Source organism: Bos grunniens, chromosome 3, assembly GCF_055505025.1.
Source record: "Bos grunniens cultivar Pamir isolate PY7600 chromosome 3, Bosgru_T2T1.0, whole genome shotgun sequence".
Taxonomy (NCBI): domain Eukaryota; kingdom Metazoa; phylum Chordata; class Mammalia; order Artiodactyla; family Bovidae; genus Bos; species Bos grunniens.
In genome coordinates this window covers 114,779,541-114,796,318 of record NC_141167.1, presented here as the reverse complement: position 1 = coordinate 114,796,318, position 16,778 = coordinate 114,779,541, and the positions used below count along the sequence as shown (strand labels likewise).

General features: G+C 43.3%; 1 protein-coding gene across 19 annotated transcripts in view; it reads right to left on the bottom strand.

Annotated features, from left to right (window-relative positions):
• Positions 1-16,778, bottom strand: part of LOC147377050 (uncharacterized protein C1orf226 homolog) — a 361,444-nt gene that overhangs the window by 156,542 nt on the left and 188,124 nt on the right. For 3 of the 19 annotated variants that reach the window (XM_086393800.1, XM_086393799.1, XM_086393802.1), the window contains one exon: positions 7,443-7,795. The exons of 15 other annotated variants lie outside the window; for them this stretch is intronic. In XM_086393800.1, coding sequence (XP_086249926.1) covers positions 7,443-7,454 — 12 coding nt within the window. In that variant the 5' untranslated portion in view covers positions 7,455-7,795. The remainder of the gene's footprint in view (positions 1-7,442; positions 7,796-16,778) is intronic. One more of the 19 variants, XM_086393801.1, reaches the window with a different exon arrangement.

The following is a 16,778-nucleotide window of genomic DNA, read 5'->3' as shown; positions in this document are numbered from 1 at the left end:
GCCATATGAAAGCATCAAGTCTGACAATTAGATCTAACTTTTTCCCAAAGTAGTTTTGGAAAGTTAAATTTCAATTGGAAATAAGATACTGAAGTTACAGGGGGAGGTCTGTGGAAGAGCAGGGATAGAAAGTAGAAACTGGGGAAAAGAAATGAATCTTGCAGGGGCATTGTCAAACATGAAACATCTAACTAGAGTAGAGAATGGGAGTTGGGAAAGATCTGGAGTCTGGACATAGAAACAAGAATAGAAATTATATACTGATGCTACCCCAAACTAGAAAGCCTTCACATCTTTCACACTCTTTATAAAGACAACAAAAAGTTTGAGATCCATCTTACAAAGTAAGCACGCACAAAGCTGCCAGGTAGGACCTGCAGTCTGCCATACCTTCTTCAAAAAAGGTGACTCAGACCTGGGCACTCCAGAAGCCAGACAAAGGAGGCATTCAGGATGGAGCAAAGAAAATGCAATTTAGTTCCTGTAGCTCTGAATAAGTTCCTTATTTATGTTTTTCTCTCAAATAACACTGCTGTGCATTGTTGGGATATTCTCAGATCAGGACCATCTCTCTTGAGGTATCAGAAAGGAGGGAAAGAGAGAGGCAAGGAATGCAAATGCCTTTCCAATCATGGGATTGGTTCAGTTCAGTTCAGTTGTTCAGTCATATCCAACTCTTTGGGACCCCATGAACTGCAGCACGCCAGGCTTCCCTGTCCGTCACCAACTCCTGGAGTTCACGCAAACCCATGTCCATCAAGTCGGTGATGCCATCCAACCATCTCATCCTCTGTCATCCCCTTCTCCTCCTGCCCTCAATCTTTCCCAGCATCAGGGTCTTTTCAAATGAGTCAGCTCTTCGCATCAGGTGGCCAAAGTATTGGAGTTTCAGCTTCAACATCAGTCCTTCTGATGAACACCGAGGACTGGTCTCCTTTTGGAGGGACTGGCTGGATCTTCTTGTAGTCCAAGGGACTCTCAAGGGTCTTTTCCAACACCAGTTCAAAAGCATCAATTCTTCAAAGCTCATCTTTCTTTATAGTCCGACTCTCACATCCATACATGACCAATGGAAAAACCATAGCCTTGACTAGATGGACCTTTGTTGGCAAAGTAATGTCTCTGCTTTTCAATATGCTGTCTAGGTTGGTCATAACTTTCCTGCCAAGGAGTAAACATCTTTTAATTTCATGGCTGCAATCACCATCTTCAGTGATTTTGGAGCCCCCCAAAATAAAGTCAGCCACTGTTTTTGCCATGAAGTGATGGGACCAGATGGCATGATCTTAGTTTTCTGAATGTTGAGCTTTAAGCCAACTTTTTCACTCTCCTCTTTCACTTTCATCAAGAGGCTCTTTAGTTCTTCTTCACTTTCTACCATAAGGGTGGTGTCATCTGCATATCTGAGGTTATTGACATTTCTCCCAGCAATCTTGATTTCAGCTTTTGCTCCCTCCAGCCCAGTGTTTCTCATGATGTACTCTGCAAATAAGTTAAATAAGCAGGGTGACAATGCACAGCCTCGATGTACTCCTTTTCCTATTTGGAACCAGCCTGTTGTTCCATGTCCAGTTCTAACTGTTGCTTCCTGACCTGCATACAAGCACAGAAGCATGGCCAAGAGAAGCTACCCCTCGTCCAAGGTCAGGGGCAGTGGCCGAGAGGAGCTACCCCATATCTGAGGTAAGGAGCAGCAGCTGCGCTTTGCTGAGCAGCCCTGAAGAGACACCCCACGTCCAAGGTAAGAGAAACTCAAGTAAGATGGTAGGCACTGAGAGAGGGGATCAGAGGGCAGACAGACTGAAACCACGATCACAGACAACTAGCCAATCTGATCACACGGACAACAGACTTGTCTAACTCAATGAAACTAAGCCATGCCATGTGGGGCCACCCAAGACAGACGGGTCATGGTAAAGAGGTTTGACAGAATGTAGTCCACTGGAAAAGGGAATGGCAAACCACTTCAGTATTCTTGCCTTGAGAACCCCATGAACAGCATGAAAAGGCAAAAAGACAGGATACTGAAAGGGGAACTCCCCGGGTTGGTAGGTGCCCGATATGCTACTGGAGATCAGTGGAGAAATAACTCCACAAAGAATGAAGGGATGGAGCCAAAGCAAAAACAACACCCAATTGTGGCTCTGACTGGTGATAGAAAGAAGGTCCAATGCTATAAAGAGCAATATTGCATAGGAACCTGGAATGTCAGGTCCATGAATCAAGGCAAATTGGAAGTGGTCAAACAGGAGATGGCAAGAGTGAACGTCGACATTCTAGGAATCAGGGAACTAAGATGAACTGAAATGGGTGAATTTAACTCAGATGACCATTATATCTACTACTGTGGGCAAGAATCCCTTGGAAGCAATGGAGTAGCCATCATAGTCAACAAGAGAGTCTGAAATGCAGTACTTGGATGCAATCTCAGAAACGACAGAATGAACTCTGTTCATTTCCAAGGCAAATCATTCAATATCACGATAACCCAAGTCTATGCCCCGACCAGTAATGCTGAAAAAGCTGAACAGTTCAGTGAAGACCTACAAGACCTTCTAGAACTAACACCCCAAAAAGATGTCCTTTTCATTATAGGGGACTGGAATGCAAAAGTAGGAATTCAAGAAATACCTGGAATAACAGGCAAATTTGGCCTTGGAGTAATGGGATTGGTAGCATTGATTAATCCTACATGCTAGGAAGAAAGGTAGTGTGACAACATGCTAAATGTTCTAACTCTTGGCTTTAGGTCTTTCTTGATACCCATTATGAACCCAGCACCAAGCTAAGACCACACAGTCAAAAAAGGGGTCACTGAAAGACAGTGGCCAAAGAAGTTAATGTCCTTGGTCCCACCAAAATAAGATTCATGCTTTGCTATAGCTTTAAATATGGTTCCCACAAAAATGACTTCCAGAGTGTTAACAGTCTCTGAATACCATGATCTGCCCAACCTAATAAGGGACAGAATTTCTTCTCAACAATTTTGTGCTTCAATAAGAACAGATTGGCCACGCTGATTTTGCCCAGATCTCATGACATACTCACAGCACAGAAAGGGAGTGCTCAAATGGACCAGACATATCATACACTATTATCCAGGCTTCGCATTTTAGAGTTGAAATTGTTGAAGCCAAGAGACCCAATAATGACTTGTCCAGGGTTAGGAGCCAAGGAGCACAGATTCCAGGCCAGAATATCACTGTATTATTTCTGTCACATTAAACCACCATCTTAATCCTGCATGTACTAATTTCATCTCTTCAATTAGGCTAAACTATCTTTGACAAGAATTTTATCTTTTCCTAGTAATTTTAGGCATTCATGCCATAACCCATAGTACCAAGCTAAAGCATCTAAGGAAGGTATTGGGAACTCAAGAAATGGATTCTAAAGCAGGTCTCAATTCACCAACACACTTCACAGAAATCTTGGCTATTTCTGGGGTAGGAGTTGATCACTCCACCCTCCTTTGAAACAATTTCTTTTCTAGTCCCCAAATCTTGACTCTTTAGGAAGAATTCTAGCCATAAGGGCATCTGGACTGCCATCTTTAAGGAGAGTCAATGACAACTTCCCCACCTCTCAGGTTTTTAATGTTAGTTTAAATATTATGCTTTAACAGAGCTAGTGGTTGGAGTAGGGTGTGCTCTTTCAAAACCTTGCAATTTAAGGAATCCATCACTATCTCACATTAAAATAGCCCACCAGAGACTCTTACAAAAAGGGATTACCAATTTCATTGCCAAAAAGAATTGAAGACTCACTCACACTACTGATATTCTGACATACCCAAAAAGCAAGCCAGTATTTGGGCCTAAATAGATCCTGGTAGTCTGACTTGTTTCTGTACTAAACCTGACTAGTTGGTATGATTTGAAAATGTCTCACTCAGAAAGCAATGTTTAAAAAGGAATTGCTGATGGACATCTGGGTTTTTTCCAGTTTGGGTTATTATTACACTTAAGGCTACCATGAACATTCATGCACAAGTCTGTGCATGCTTTCATTTCTCTTGCATACATACCTAGAAGTAGAATGGTTGCATTATAAGGTAGGTAAATGTTTAACTTTATAAGAAACTGCCCACCTGTTTTTCAAAGTGGCTGTACCATTTTACATTCCCACCAGCAGTATGTCAAGAGTTCCTCATCAGTACTTGATATGGTCAGTCTTTTCAATTTCATTCATTCTTACAGTTAAGTAGTAGTATCTCATTATGGTTTTAATTTGCATTTTCCTGATGACAAATGATGCTGAGTATCTTTTTATGTACTTATTAGTCATCCACATATCTTTTGTGAAGCAACTGGATTCAAATCTTTTACCCACTTTTTAAATTGAATTGTTTTCTTATCAATGAATTTTAAGAGTACTTTGTAGATTTTGGATAAAGTCCTTTAGACAAGAAAGTCTATGGCAATTGCTTCCCTTAAAGACAAAATATCTTACTGATTTCCTTAAGCCTTTCCCTCATTCCACCAGTTATTCCTCCCCTGCTACAGTAGCATCACAATCTAAACATTTAAATGAAGGGACAAGCAAAATGGTCTCATTAGCCTCTATGACCCTGTCTGGCACAGCTGATCAGGAAGCAGACATCTTCTCAAACCCCTGACTTTGACTCAAGTCCATTTTATACTCACACACTTCTGCAAGAAGTCAACATTATACGCAATGGAGTATTACTCAGCCATTAAAAAGAATTCATTTGAATCAGTTCTAATGAGGTGGATGAAACTGGAGCCTATTATACAGAGTGAAGTAAGCCAGAAGGAAAAACACCAATACAGTATACTAACGCATATATATGGAATTTAGAAAGATGCTAACAATAACCCTGTGTACGAGACAGCAAAAGTGACGCTGATGTATGGAACAGTCTTATGGAATCTGTGGGAGAGGGAGAGGGTGGGAAGATTTGGGAGAATGGCATTGAAACATGTAAAATATCATGTATGAAATGAGATGCCAGTCCAGGTTCAATGCACGATACTGGATGCTTGGGGCTGGTGCACTGGGACGACCCAGAGGGATGGTATGGGGAGGGAGGAGGGTTCAGGATGGGGAGCACATGTATACCTGTGATGGATTCATTTTGATATTTGGCAAAACTAATACAATTATGTAAAGTTTAAAAATAAAATAAAATAAAAAAAAAAAAAAAGAAGTCAACATTAACGTTTCTTACTTCAAGAGACACTACCTTTAATCAGCAGTTCTCAACAGGGAGACAATTTTGCCCCCCAGAGAACATTTGGCAATGTCCAGAGATATTTATTTGTCACAACTAGGTGGGGGAACAGTTGTCACTGGCATTTAGTGGGTAGAGGCCAGATATACTGCTAGATACCCACAATGCACAGATCAGCCCGCCAAACAAAGAATTTTGTGGAAACCCTGTTTTAACAGTATTAATATTCGCAGGTATTGTTTTAGATAATGGAATAGAAATACTGATTTAAGAGCCAGGAAATATGGGTTCTTCTCCTAGCTCTGTCACTAACTAGTTCTGTAACCTCAGGCAAAGCACCTAAACTCTCAAAGTCCCCAATATCTCATCTGTTAAAGGCAAGGCATAACCTAAATTACCTCTAAGTTCTCCAATTGCAAAGAAATACAACCCTATGACCATTTATGCAAAACCGCACATAACTTGGAGCAGTCATGAAAATGACTTTAGGTTCTCCATGTTTAAGGAGTTTGACAACATAACGATAAAGGTTTGTTTAAGAGAATAGTCCCTGAGAATGTTTCTCATTAAAAAAGACGGGAACCAACTGCTGACCTGGGCTGGGACCCCAAACAGAGATGGGAAGACAAGAAGACCAGATGGGCTTCTAGCACCTGCCAGAAGAATTCAGGTGTTCCCAGAACAGAAACTGTCCCGCTGAGCTAGATCCCTTCCTACCCTCCCTTCTATCCAACTCACTCAACGTCAGTGATGTAAACACGAACTTAGAATGTGACTTCCACAGCAGAGCAGGTGAAAACCCTTCCAGGGCCAATTTGCCTAGCAGATGGAGTTTCCAACTCAAAAGTGAGATGGTGCCGGTGAGACAGTGTCTCTGAAAATCCTGACAGAGCTCTGATCGGAAGAAAGTCACCTGGTAGTGGAACCCTGGGACTCACCTCAGCGAAACAACAGGCTTATTACTGCAAACCCAGGCAACACAAACCCTGAATCCTAACCAAGTTTCTGCCACTCAGGCCCCCTTTGGGGGGAAGCAGATCCTCCACCAATTCTTACAACAGCTGTTCTGCAGGTTAAATGAGGTTGAAAATTGTTCCTAAGAGTCCCTGCAAGAATAAACAGACGGCTAACATCTCGGACAGCCCTGGGGTAAACTTATTTCATTTCAAACCGACAAAAAATTATAAACGTTAAGGAAGAAGATTTACCAGAAACAACCTGCCTCTCAAAAGTAATCCCAAGAGCTTCCCACAGATATTCCTGGTGAAAGCACCATGATTTCCATCATAATTGACGGTTAAGAAGAGGAGCAAGGTTGACTATGCACTCCTTGCACTTTTTCCAACAGGATAGGGTCAAAATTGGGACGTATTATTAACCACTGTCATCTCTCCTCTCTGTTTTTCTTCTGTGAAGAGAAAGAAAGCTTCCTACATGCATACCTACAGGAAAAGGGGAATACAAAGGACACACAATGCAGAAGTGAATACCTTGGTCTCCAGTAGGAAATGTTCTCAGGCTGTAGCCCATACCCATTACGGCTCAACATCACCTACATGGTTTGCCTCCAACTAACCCAGAGCTTGACAGAACCATGAGAAGCATGCTTCTCTGTTCTAGCTGCAGCCCTTACCCCTCAGCTTACTCCCCTGTCTGCCTCCAGAACCATTCCACAGACAAGCCTGAGGCCAAGCCACTGCAGAGACTTTTGCCAACAGTTTAACTAATCAGGACGTCAGAACTAAAGTAGAGAGACTATTCATCACCAGCCTAAAGACAGAACAGTAAGCGCCGTTAGTGATGCCTGTGACTTCTAGTTAATCAGGCTCCTCCTGCACCGCCTGCTGTGTGCGTGGGTGTGTGTGTGTATGTGTGTACGGAGTTGGGGGGAATGTCAGCTCAAACTCACAGCAGCACGTAAAATCAAGTCTTCTTTATTAAATTGCTCATTTTTTCTCTTCTACATTTGCCTGTCCCCTTCTTTGCAAGGACCAGTTAGCAATAAAATCTGAAAGACAGCTAGGAGTGTTATGTTCTGTGCTGAACCAGATGACTTAAGCAATTTCTCTTCTCTAGGATTTGAGCCCTATCTCCTCTGGGCTGACTCCTCTGGGCTCAGTTCCTGGAGGCTGACTATCCCCGCGGCTATTTCTATGTAACAAATTACAACATCTATAACATAACCACTTTTTAATTCTGCCTGCACTTTTACAAGTCAGAAATGTGGGAGAGGCTGCACAGTTCTCACTTGGGTTCTCATGCAGTCACAGTCGGAGGCTGGCTAGAGCTGCAGTTATCTGGAGGTCAGATGATGCTGGGCGTCCGGGATGGCTCACTCACAAAGCTGGCAGCCAGTGCCGGCTGTCCACCGGAGCTCAGCTGGAGCTGTCGACCAGAGTGCCCACGAGTGGCCTCTCCACTGAGGCTGCATCAGGCTAGCGGGACTTCTTAATGGGCAGCTGGCTCCTCTCAGATAGTTGTCTGGCCCTTTTGGGACCTAGTCTCACAAGTCCCACAACTTCGGAAGTCACATACTTCCATTCATTCTGTGAGCTATAAGTGAGTCCTTAAGGTCAGCTCTTCCTGGGGTCCCATCACTTCCTGGCAAATAAAAGAGGAAAAAGTAAAAGTAGTGACAGATTTTCTTTCCCTGGGCTCCAAAATCACTGTGGATGGTAACTGCAGGCATGAAATTGGAAGACGTTTGCTTCTTGAAAGGAAAGCTATGACAAATCTAGACAGTGTATTAAAAAGCAATGACATCACTTTGCCGACAAAGATCTGTATAGTCAAAGCTATGGTTTTTCCTTGAGAGTCCCTTGGACAGCAAGGAGATGAAAACCAATCAATCCTAAAGGAGATCAACCCTGAATGATGCTGAAGCTCTAATACTTTGGCCACCTGATGTGAAGAGCCGACTCAATGGAAAAGACCCTGATGCTGGGAAAACTTGAGGGCAGAAGGAGAAGGGGGCAACAGAGGATGAGATGGTTGGACCGACTCAATGGACATGAACTTGAGCAAACTCCAGGAGACAGTGGAAGACAGGGAAGCCTGGCATGCTGCAGTCCATGGGGTCACAAAGAGTCAAACATGACTTAGAGACGGAACAACAACAAAGGTCAGCTCAGACACAAGGGGAATTAGTCCTAGATCTCATCGCTCAATGGTCTGAGTGTTAAAAACATTCACAGGCATGTTTTAAGATCCCACATTGACCTGTTTTAACATTCTAGTCCACTTGAGGTCAGGAAATCTGCCTTGTTCACTACTGTAGGTCACACACATAGCAGACTGGCTAGCATACAATAGATGTTCAATAAACAGATGTTGAATGAATGCATGCATGACCAAAAAGAAAAATGAGCTTCCACAGTGGAGAATCAATTTTTTAAGAGGAAAAATTATTTCCTTCCTGAATGCAGAGTTCCAAAGAATAGCAAGGAGAGATAAGAAAGTCTTCCTCAGAGATCAGTGCAAAGAAATAGAGGAAAACAATAAAATGGGAAAGACTAGAGATCTCTTCAAGAAAATTAGAGACACCAAGGGAACATTTCATGCAAAGATGGGCTCGATAAAGGACAGAAATGGTATGGACCTATCAGAAGCAGAAGATATTAAGAAGAGGTGGCAAGAATACACAGAAGAACTGTACAGAAAAGTTCTTCATGACCCAGATAATCACAATAGTGTGATCACTCACCTAGAGCCAGACATTCTGGAATGTGAAGTCAAGTGGGCCTTAGGAAGCATCACTATGAACAAAGCTAGTGGAAGTGATAGAATTCCAATTGAGCTATTTCAAATCCTAAAAGATGATGCTGTGAAAGTACTTGGACTCAATATGTCAGCAAATTTGGAAAACTCAGCAGTGGCCACAAGACTGGAAAAGGTCAGTTTTCATTCCAATCCCTAAGAAAGGCAATGCCAAAGAATGCTCAAACTACTGCACAATTGCACTCATCCCTCATGCTAGTAGAGTAATACTCAAAATTCTCCAAGCCAGGCTTTAGCAATACGTGAACCGTGAACTTCCAGAAGTTCAAGCTGGTTTTAAAAAAGGCAGAAGAATCAGAGATCAAATTGCCAACATCTGCTGGATCATCGAAAAAGCAAGAAAGTTCCAGAAAAACATCCATTTCTGCTTTACTGACTATGCCAAAACCTTTGACTGTGTGGATCACAATAAACTGTGGAAATTCTTCAAGAGATGGGAATCCCAGACCACCTGACCTGCCTCTTCAGAAACCTGTATGCAGGTCAGGAAGCAACAGTTAGAACTGGACATGGAACAACAGACTGGTTCCAAATAGGAAAAGGAGTACGTCAAGGCTGTGTACTGTCATCCTGTTTATTTAATTTATATGCAGAGTACATCATGAGAAATACTGGGCTGGAAGAAGCACAAGTTAGAATCAAGATTGCTGGGAGAAATATCAATAACTTCAGATATGCAGATGACACCACCCTTATGGCAGAAAGTGAAGAGGAACTAAAAAGCCTCTTGATGAAAGTGAAAGAGGAGAGTGAAAAAGCTGACTTAAAGCTCAACATTCAGAAAACAAAGATCATCCCATCCACTCCCCTCACTTCTTGGCAAATAGATGGGGAAACGGTGGAAACAGTATCAGAGTTTATTTTTTTTGAGCTCCAAAATCACTGCAGATGGTGACTGCAGCCATGAAATAAAAAGACGCTTACTCCCTGGAATAAAGTTATGACCAACCTAGACAACACACTAAAAAGCAGAGACATTACTTTGTTAACAAAGGTCCATCTAGTCAAGGCTATGGTTTTTCCAGTAGTCATGTATGGATGTGAGAGTTGAACTATAAAGAAAGCTGAGCACCAAAGAATTGATGCTTTTGAACTGTGGTGTTGGAGAAGACTCTTGAGAGTCCCTTGGACTGCAGGGAGATCCAACGTGTCCATCCTAAAGGAAATCAGTCCTAGGTGTTCAGAGGAAGGACTGATCTTGAAGCTGAAACTCTAATACTTTGGCCATCTGATGCGAAGAGCTGACTCATTTGAAAAGACCCTCATGCTGGGAAAGATTGAGGGCAGAAGGAGAAGGGGATGACAGAGGATAAGATGGCTGGATGGCATCACCGACTCAACGGACATGGGTTTGGGTGGGCTCCGGGAGTTGGTGATGGACAGGGAGGCCTGGTTTGCTGTGGTTCATGGGGTCACAAAGAGTCGGACACGACTGAGCAACTGAACTGAACCTGAGCCTCGTCTTTGTTTCTCACTGCTATAGTGGGGATACAAATTCAACTTTCAAGGGATTGTGTTAAATGAGATAATTTATAATTTATGAGGAGGATTTTCATTTTCCCAGAGTTGCTGGAAAAGACTAGAAATGGTACCATGTGGCTAGACTCCCACACTGTTCACAGAGCTACAGCGCACACCTCCTTGTCAAAGCTGACATCTGTCATCCTATCTCAATGGGCTTCCCTTCCCTCCTCGGCCCAGTCAATCTTTGAAGGACTGTCTCCATCTTGGGCTCCTCCCAGAGAGGCAGTGTGGGGATTAAGAACCTGGAGCCTGAGTGTGCCTCCTGTCTCTCTGCTTCTTCAGTGTAGCCTGGGACACATTACTCAGTCTTTCTGTCTCATTCGCATCTTCAAAATGACGATAGTGATAGTACCGACCTCATACAGTGGTTACGAGGATTATATGAATCGCTATGCATTGAGTGCTCAGGTCACTGAGCATATAACAAGTGCGATGTGAGTGTAGTCAGCCATAATTATAACTCCGGCCTTCAGAGATCTCCCTCTCCTTTGAGCCCACAGTAAACACCCTCCAGAGTCCCCCAAATGCTGCTTCCTCACACTCTCTGCCTTCCACATGTAGCTTTCTCCTGAAAGGATGAACCTTAAAGCACTCAGAGCAGCGCCCGGCACAGGCTGAGAGCCCACTCGGTGTCGGCAATCATGCTGCCACGGAAAGCTCTTTCCCTTATTCCTAGTCATCTTTCAAGTCTCCTTTCAAACGTTTCCTTCCAAGAAGGTTTCCCTTCCATCCTAGATTAGGCCAAGTGTCTTTCCAATCAAGATCACTGCCAGACACTATGGGCCTTTCTGTAGACTACAAAAAGGCTCCCTTTCTGCAAGACAGCACGTATCTAGAGGAGTGGAGCATGGGCTGAATTTCAGCCTCTACTCACTCCTTTAACCAAGAACCCTTGAGCAACCCAACCCTGCCTCCAAGTGTACCCACTGCATTTCTCACACTCTACTGTCATTAGCCCTGGAAACATCTGTACCCTTTCAGCAGACTATAAACTCTGCAAGGGCAGGGCCACGATTACTCCAGATGAAATCTCTAATACCTGTACACCACTCAGCACTTAACAGGTGTTCAGCAAATATTTGTTGAATAAATGAATGGACCATGTGCCTCATATCCTTCCCTGGCGGCTGTATTTTCCAGGATCCCAGTGTAAGTACAAAGCCGCTCAATAACACAAACCTTTATCATCACCCTTAGGTCTGTGGTTTCTGTTGTTCTGAGTCGGGGGAAGACACAAACCCTTCCTTCCCAGGGACAGCAACCGGAAAGAGTCCTCTGCTGTAGGGTCCTCATCCGGGTTACCTACATGAGCTCAGTCACGTCCGACTCTGCAGCTTCATGGACTGTAGCCTGCCAGGCTCCTTTGTCCATGGAATTCCCCAGGAAAGAATACTGGAGTGGAGATACTGCCATTTCCTACTCCAGAGAATCTTCCCAACCTCTGCAAATGCAATTCTCCCTATTAAATAGCAAGGAGAGCCAACTGAGCTTGCCCAGGCTCAGGTAGAATGTGGAAGCCTTAAGTATTTCCCTGAAGGGTTCAGAAGGCATGGGATGAGGGTGCTGTCCCAGCCTCTACCCACAGAGCTGGAGGGCAGCAAGCCTGAGGCTGGTGCCAGGTAAGCGGGCACGCCGCAACACATACCCAACTGTCATGCGGTTCGGCAGGAACCACACTTGGGTCGTTTCCAGAAGTTATGTGGCCTGCATTTAGCAAACTAGCTACATGTGGCTAGTTTGTGGTAGTTGTGGCTTATTAAAAAGGAGCAGCAATAAGGCAATCTGGCAGTTTCACCTGAGCAGTTAAGGTATGGATTTCCATTAGTGTCTCTAGGGTGGTAGATAGCTAAGTGAATGCCCCTGAAGGATGCAAAGCTGCCTGGTCTTGGTTCTGGCTTCTACTTTACTGGGACAAGTCACCTTCCTTCTATAAGGTATCCTTAAGTGTTGGTTGGCAATGTAGTGGTCTTTCTACCTCCTGGAATTATTTTGAAAATTAAATCAGATAAACATAAAGGCAATTTGAAAGTAAATTATTCTGTAACTTCTTATCACTGAGTTGTACAACTCCTCTGCAATGTCACCCCTTCCAAGCTGCTTTTCCAACTGAAATCCTTTCCGGCTGTCCTCATCCTACACATGGTCTCTAATAGGCCATTTATCTTAGCCAGTGATGTATGACTCTTTTAAGTATATCCCCAGGTTCTTTGGGGGCAGTGATCACCTCAGGTATTTTCTTGGGTACTTATGGCTCACAGCACAGTAGGATTCACTGAATATTTGCCTAATTATAAATATCAACACATGTGTGTACATATACACGCATACACATACATGTTCACCCTTTGCGTCCTCAGAGGATCTGACCATTGGAATAACAAATATATCCTTTGGTCACAGGCATCAAAGGGCAGGGTTATTTTATGCCAAATTTCATTATACTCAAAACAGAGATGCAGTTGCAGTCCACTGAGTTTTAGAAATAGCTGACAAGTTAAAATCCTATCCAACTCAATAACTGAGAAAAAAGGAACTTGCAATAAAAGAGTATGATCTGTAGACCACACCAGGGTTCCCTCATAGGCACATTCCTTAGAAGAGCCTAATCAGCTCACCTGCAGGCACTTGCCCACATCAGAGGGGCCATCCAGGGCTCAGATCTGACATGGTTTCAGTAACCTTCTTACGAGACTTCTTATCAACACAATCATGGTCAGAAAAAAGTCTATTAAAACAGATGTTAAAAGCATATAGAACAGTCTTTTGGACTCTGTGAGAGAGGGAGAGGGTGGAATGATTTGGGAGAATGGCATTGAAACATGTATAATATCATATGTGAAACGAATAGCCGGTCCAGGTTTAACGCAGGATACAGGATGCTTGGGGCTGGTGCACTGGGATGACCCAGAAGGATGGTACAGGGAGGGAGGTGGAAGGGGGGTTCAGGATAGGGAACACGTGTACGCCCGTGGTGGATTCATGTTGATGTATGGCAAAACCAATACAATATTGTAAAGTAATTAGCCTCCAATTAAAATAAATAAATTTAAATTTTAAGAAAAAGCAAAAAAATCATAGAAAATAATGTGCCTACCTTAAAGAGTTTATTTTAATATAAACATTTAAATGTATGTTTATTCACCGATATTTCAATATGGATTGGAGATCTTATTCTATAGATATGCATCTACAGATTTCCCAAAGTCTTTCTGGCATAAATAACATACTGACTGATTTCTAGTTTTGCCTCCTTCCAAGTGGATTAAGAACTTAAAGACATAAATAAATGCAAAGATTTCTGGATGCAGAAATGTTCTAAGGTTTTTTGTTTCCCTCCAACTATTTTACTGCTATTTTCTTCATACCTAATTCATTGGCAACATCTTTTTTTTCTGCATTAAAAAAATTTTTTTTATGTTAGAACGTAGTTGATTAACAATGTTTTGTTAGTTTCAGGTGTACAAAGTGATTCAGTTATACACATATCTATTTTTTTTTCAAATTCTTTCCCCATTTAGGTTAATATGGAAAACTGAACAGAGTTCCCTGTGCTACACGGTAGGTCCCTATAGTTTATCTATTTTAAATATAGTAGGTGTACACATTATTGGCAACTTCTTTTGTAGCAACTCACTTTTATAAATTTTGTGCAAAACATTCAACTTAGTTCCATAAATACAGCACTTATAGGAGACTAGACGTTAAACACTGAGAAGAGTGCCTCATACATAGTAAGTGCTCACTGAACATTAGCTATTTTTTCTATTTCATTTATGTAATGATTATATTACTCAATTATAATAAATTTAGTTGGTACAAACAGGTTTGGAAACAAACAATTGGCCCTCAGCACACTGTTGTTGCTGCTCAGCCGCTAAGTCGGGTCTGACTCTTAGCACACAGTCAGGCCAAATGAAGGAGCAGAATCATGGTGGCATATAAGACGATAAGAACATGAGCATGTAACAGTTGTTAGTGAATAGTTAGTAGTTGTGAATATGTTTTGCAAAAAGGAATGAAGACCAAGAAATAAGTTAAGTGGAGGTCACCTGAGCTCTCCTTCTCTAAGCCTTTCGTCTCTCACCCTTGTCTATCAACGCCATCCCCAACCAGAGCTGTGGGTCGCTTAGCACAGGCTGTGACCTGCATAAACCCACCCAACTGAGGGCGTGAGTGAGGGCTGAAACCCAGCCACGCTGCCCTCTCCAAACATGGGGCTGCCTCCCACCCAGGGCAGAGGCGCCTTTCCCTAACCCGCACGCTGATCCCCCCTCCTGCCCCAGCCTGCCTCCCACCCTGTGTTCTCCTCACTCAAGCCCCTGGATTACTCAGAACACAATGAAGCAGGACTGCACGGATTCCCTGGAGGCTCAGATGGTAAAGAATCTCCCTGCATTGCAGGAGACCCGGGTTCGATCCCTGGGTCGGCAAAATCCCCTGGAGAAAAAGGGCATGGCTCCCCACTCCAGTCTTCTTGCCTGGAACATCTCCATGGACAGAGGAGCCTGGCGGGCTACAGTCCATGGGGTCACAAAGAGTCGGACACGACTGAGCCTCTAAGCGCAACACAGCATAGGGTTACTGCACTGCGGCATACTGGAAAAGACGCCTTCATTAAAAACAACAGCACAGTCAAAGAAAGAAATGTTTGCATGTGAAATGTGATGAGTTTTTTCAGGCCTGGCTCCCACTAACTGGGGAAGCAGCACCACCTCAGACAGCAACACTGCCCAGAGCCTGCCTGCACGCCTGGCTGTGAGCCAACTGTCTCACGCTCGTCTTATTTTTGCCCTCAGAACGGAGACAAGGAGACTGAAAAGGATTCACACTTCTGTTTAGACAGTGCACTTAAATTTTTCAAAATACAAAGCTAAAACTTTCCCTGCAAAATCTCCCTTTAAGTGAGGTAGTTGATGAAGTGTTAGAACAGGTGGTCTGTGTCCATTTGAGTTGAACGTTCTTTCTGCGATAAAGGACTTGATTATGCTTTAATTCTATAGACCTCATTTTCATTCTTGTTAATCATCTGTCAGTTGCCTGTGTTAGTATCAGACAGATGTAGTAGAGTTAATCCAAAATCACATGTGCTTAGAAATCTAGACTGAACAGCATCTTCACCAAAGCAGGCACCCAATTGAAAAAGGAATTGTTTCCCAGGGGGCCTTAATGCCCATGTAAATCCCTGTGCGAAACTGGGAACCAGAGACAGAAAGTAAGTGACTGATGGGCAGAGGGCTGGAAAGCAAATCCAAACCTCCAGACCTGTAATCTCAGAGTCTGCACTGCCTTCCCGGGTTCCAATTTTACAGTTAAATGGCTTAGCAAGGGCTTTACTGGTTTGAAGTCAACATTAGGAGACATTAGGCTCTACCAGCATGATACTGGCCCTTAGTCTCTAAAGAGAATTTGCCCAATTAAAATTTCAACATTGGTCCTACTTGAGGGGACCTTAGCTTTCAGGCTGAAGCTAAAAACTTCATTAAGTCCAGTGTTCCTCCTGCAAAGAAAGAGTCAAGAATCCTTTCCAGGAAAGGTGAGCTGGCCTCAGCCGTAACTGGGAAATGAACTGGTTTAAACCACTACCCTTCCAGCAGACACCAAGGTGAATTCAACAGCAATGACACCACCTCCACTCTCAAGTAAGTGGCGATTCAGCTAGATGAGGCTGCTTGGATGCCTAAGCAGAAGGGGAGACAGATGAACGAGGCAGAAGGACCTAAATGCAGAGCCGGTTGGTGAAAGAAGGCCCAAAACCAGCCAGCCTCTTCTGTATCAGAGGCCCAGCCTGTGAGCTGAGTTCAGGTTTAAAGAGGCTATCTCTAAACAAAGAAAGCAGTAAAGGAGAATGGAGAAGCACCCCAAAAGCTGGTGTGTTCTTTTCCAGAAGGCTAAGGGTGGAGAGAGGAGTCAGAACACTAGAAGAGACTCATCCCACCTCCACATAGCTAATCAGGACATCATACAGGGAAAGTCTGTTTCAACAGCAGACAAATGAATCGATGGGAGTAAAAACTTAGATACTCCCTGGGCATTCTGGGGCACACTGCTCAAGAGTGCATCCCTTCAACTGTGGAAATATGAATGGCATGTTGTGAGGGATAAGTCGGCTAAAAATATTTTCCTGGGGATTATATGAGATAGTATCTGTAAAGTGACTAACATAGATATAGGCATTTATAAGGGCTCAACATAATGGTAGTTTTGTTATTAGTAACTGAGGAAAAATTGTCAGCACACTTCATAGGATATGGTAGGTATTCAAAACTGTTGGTTGGCATTAGAA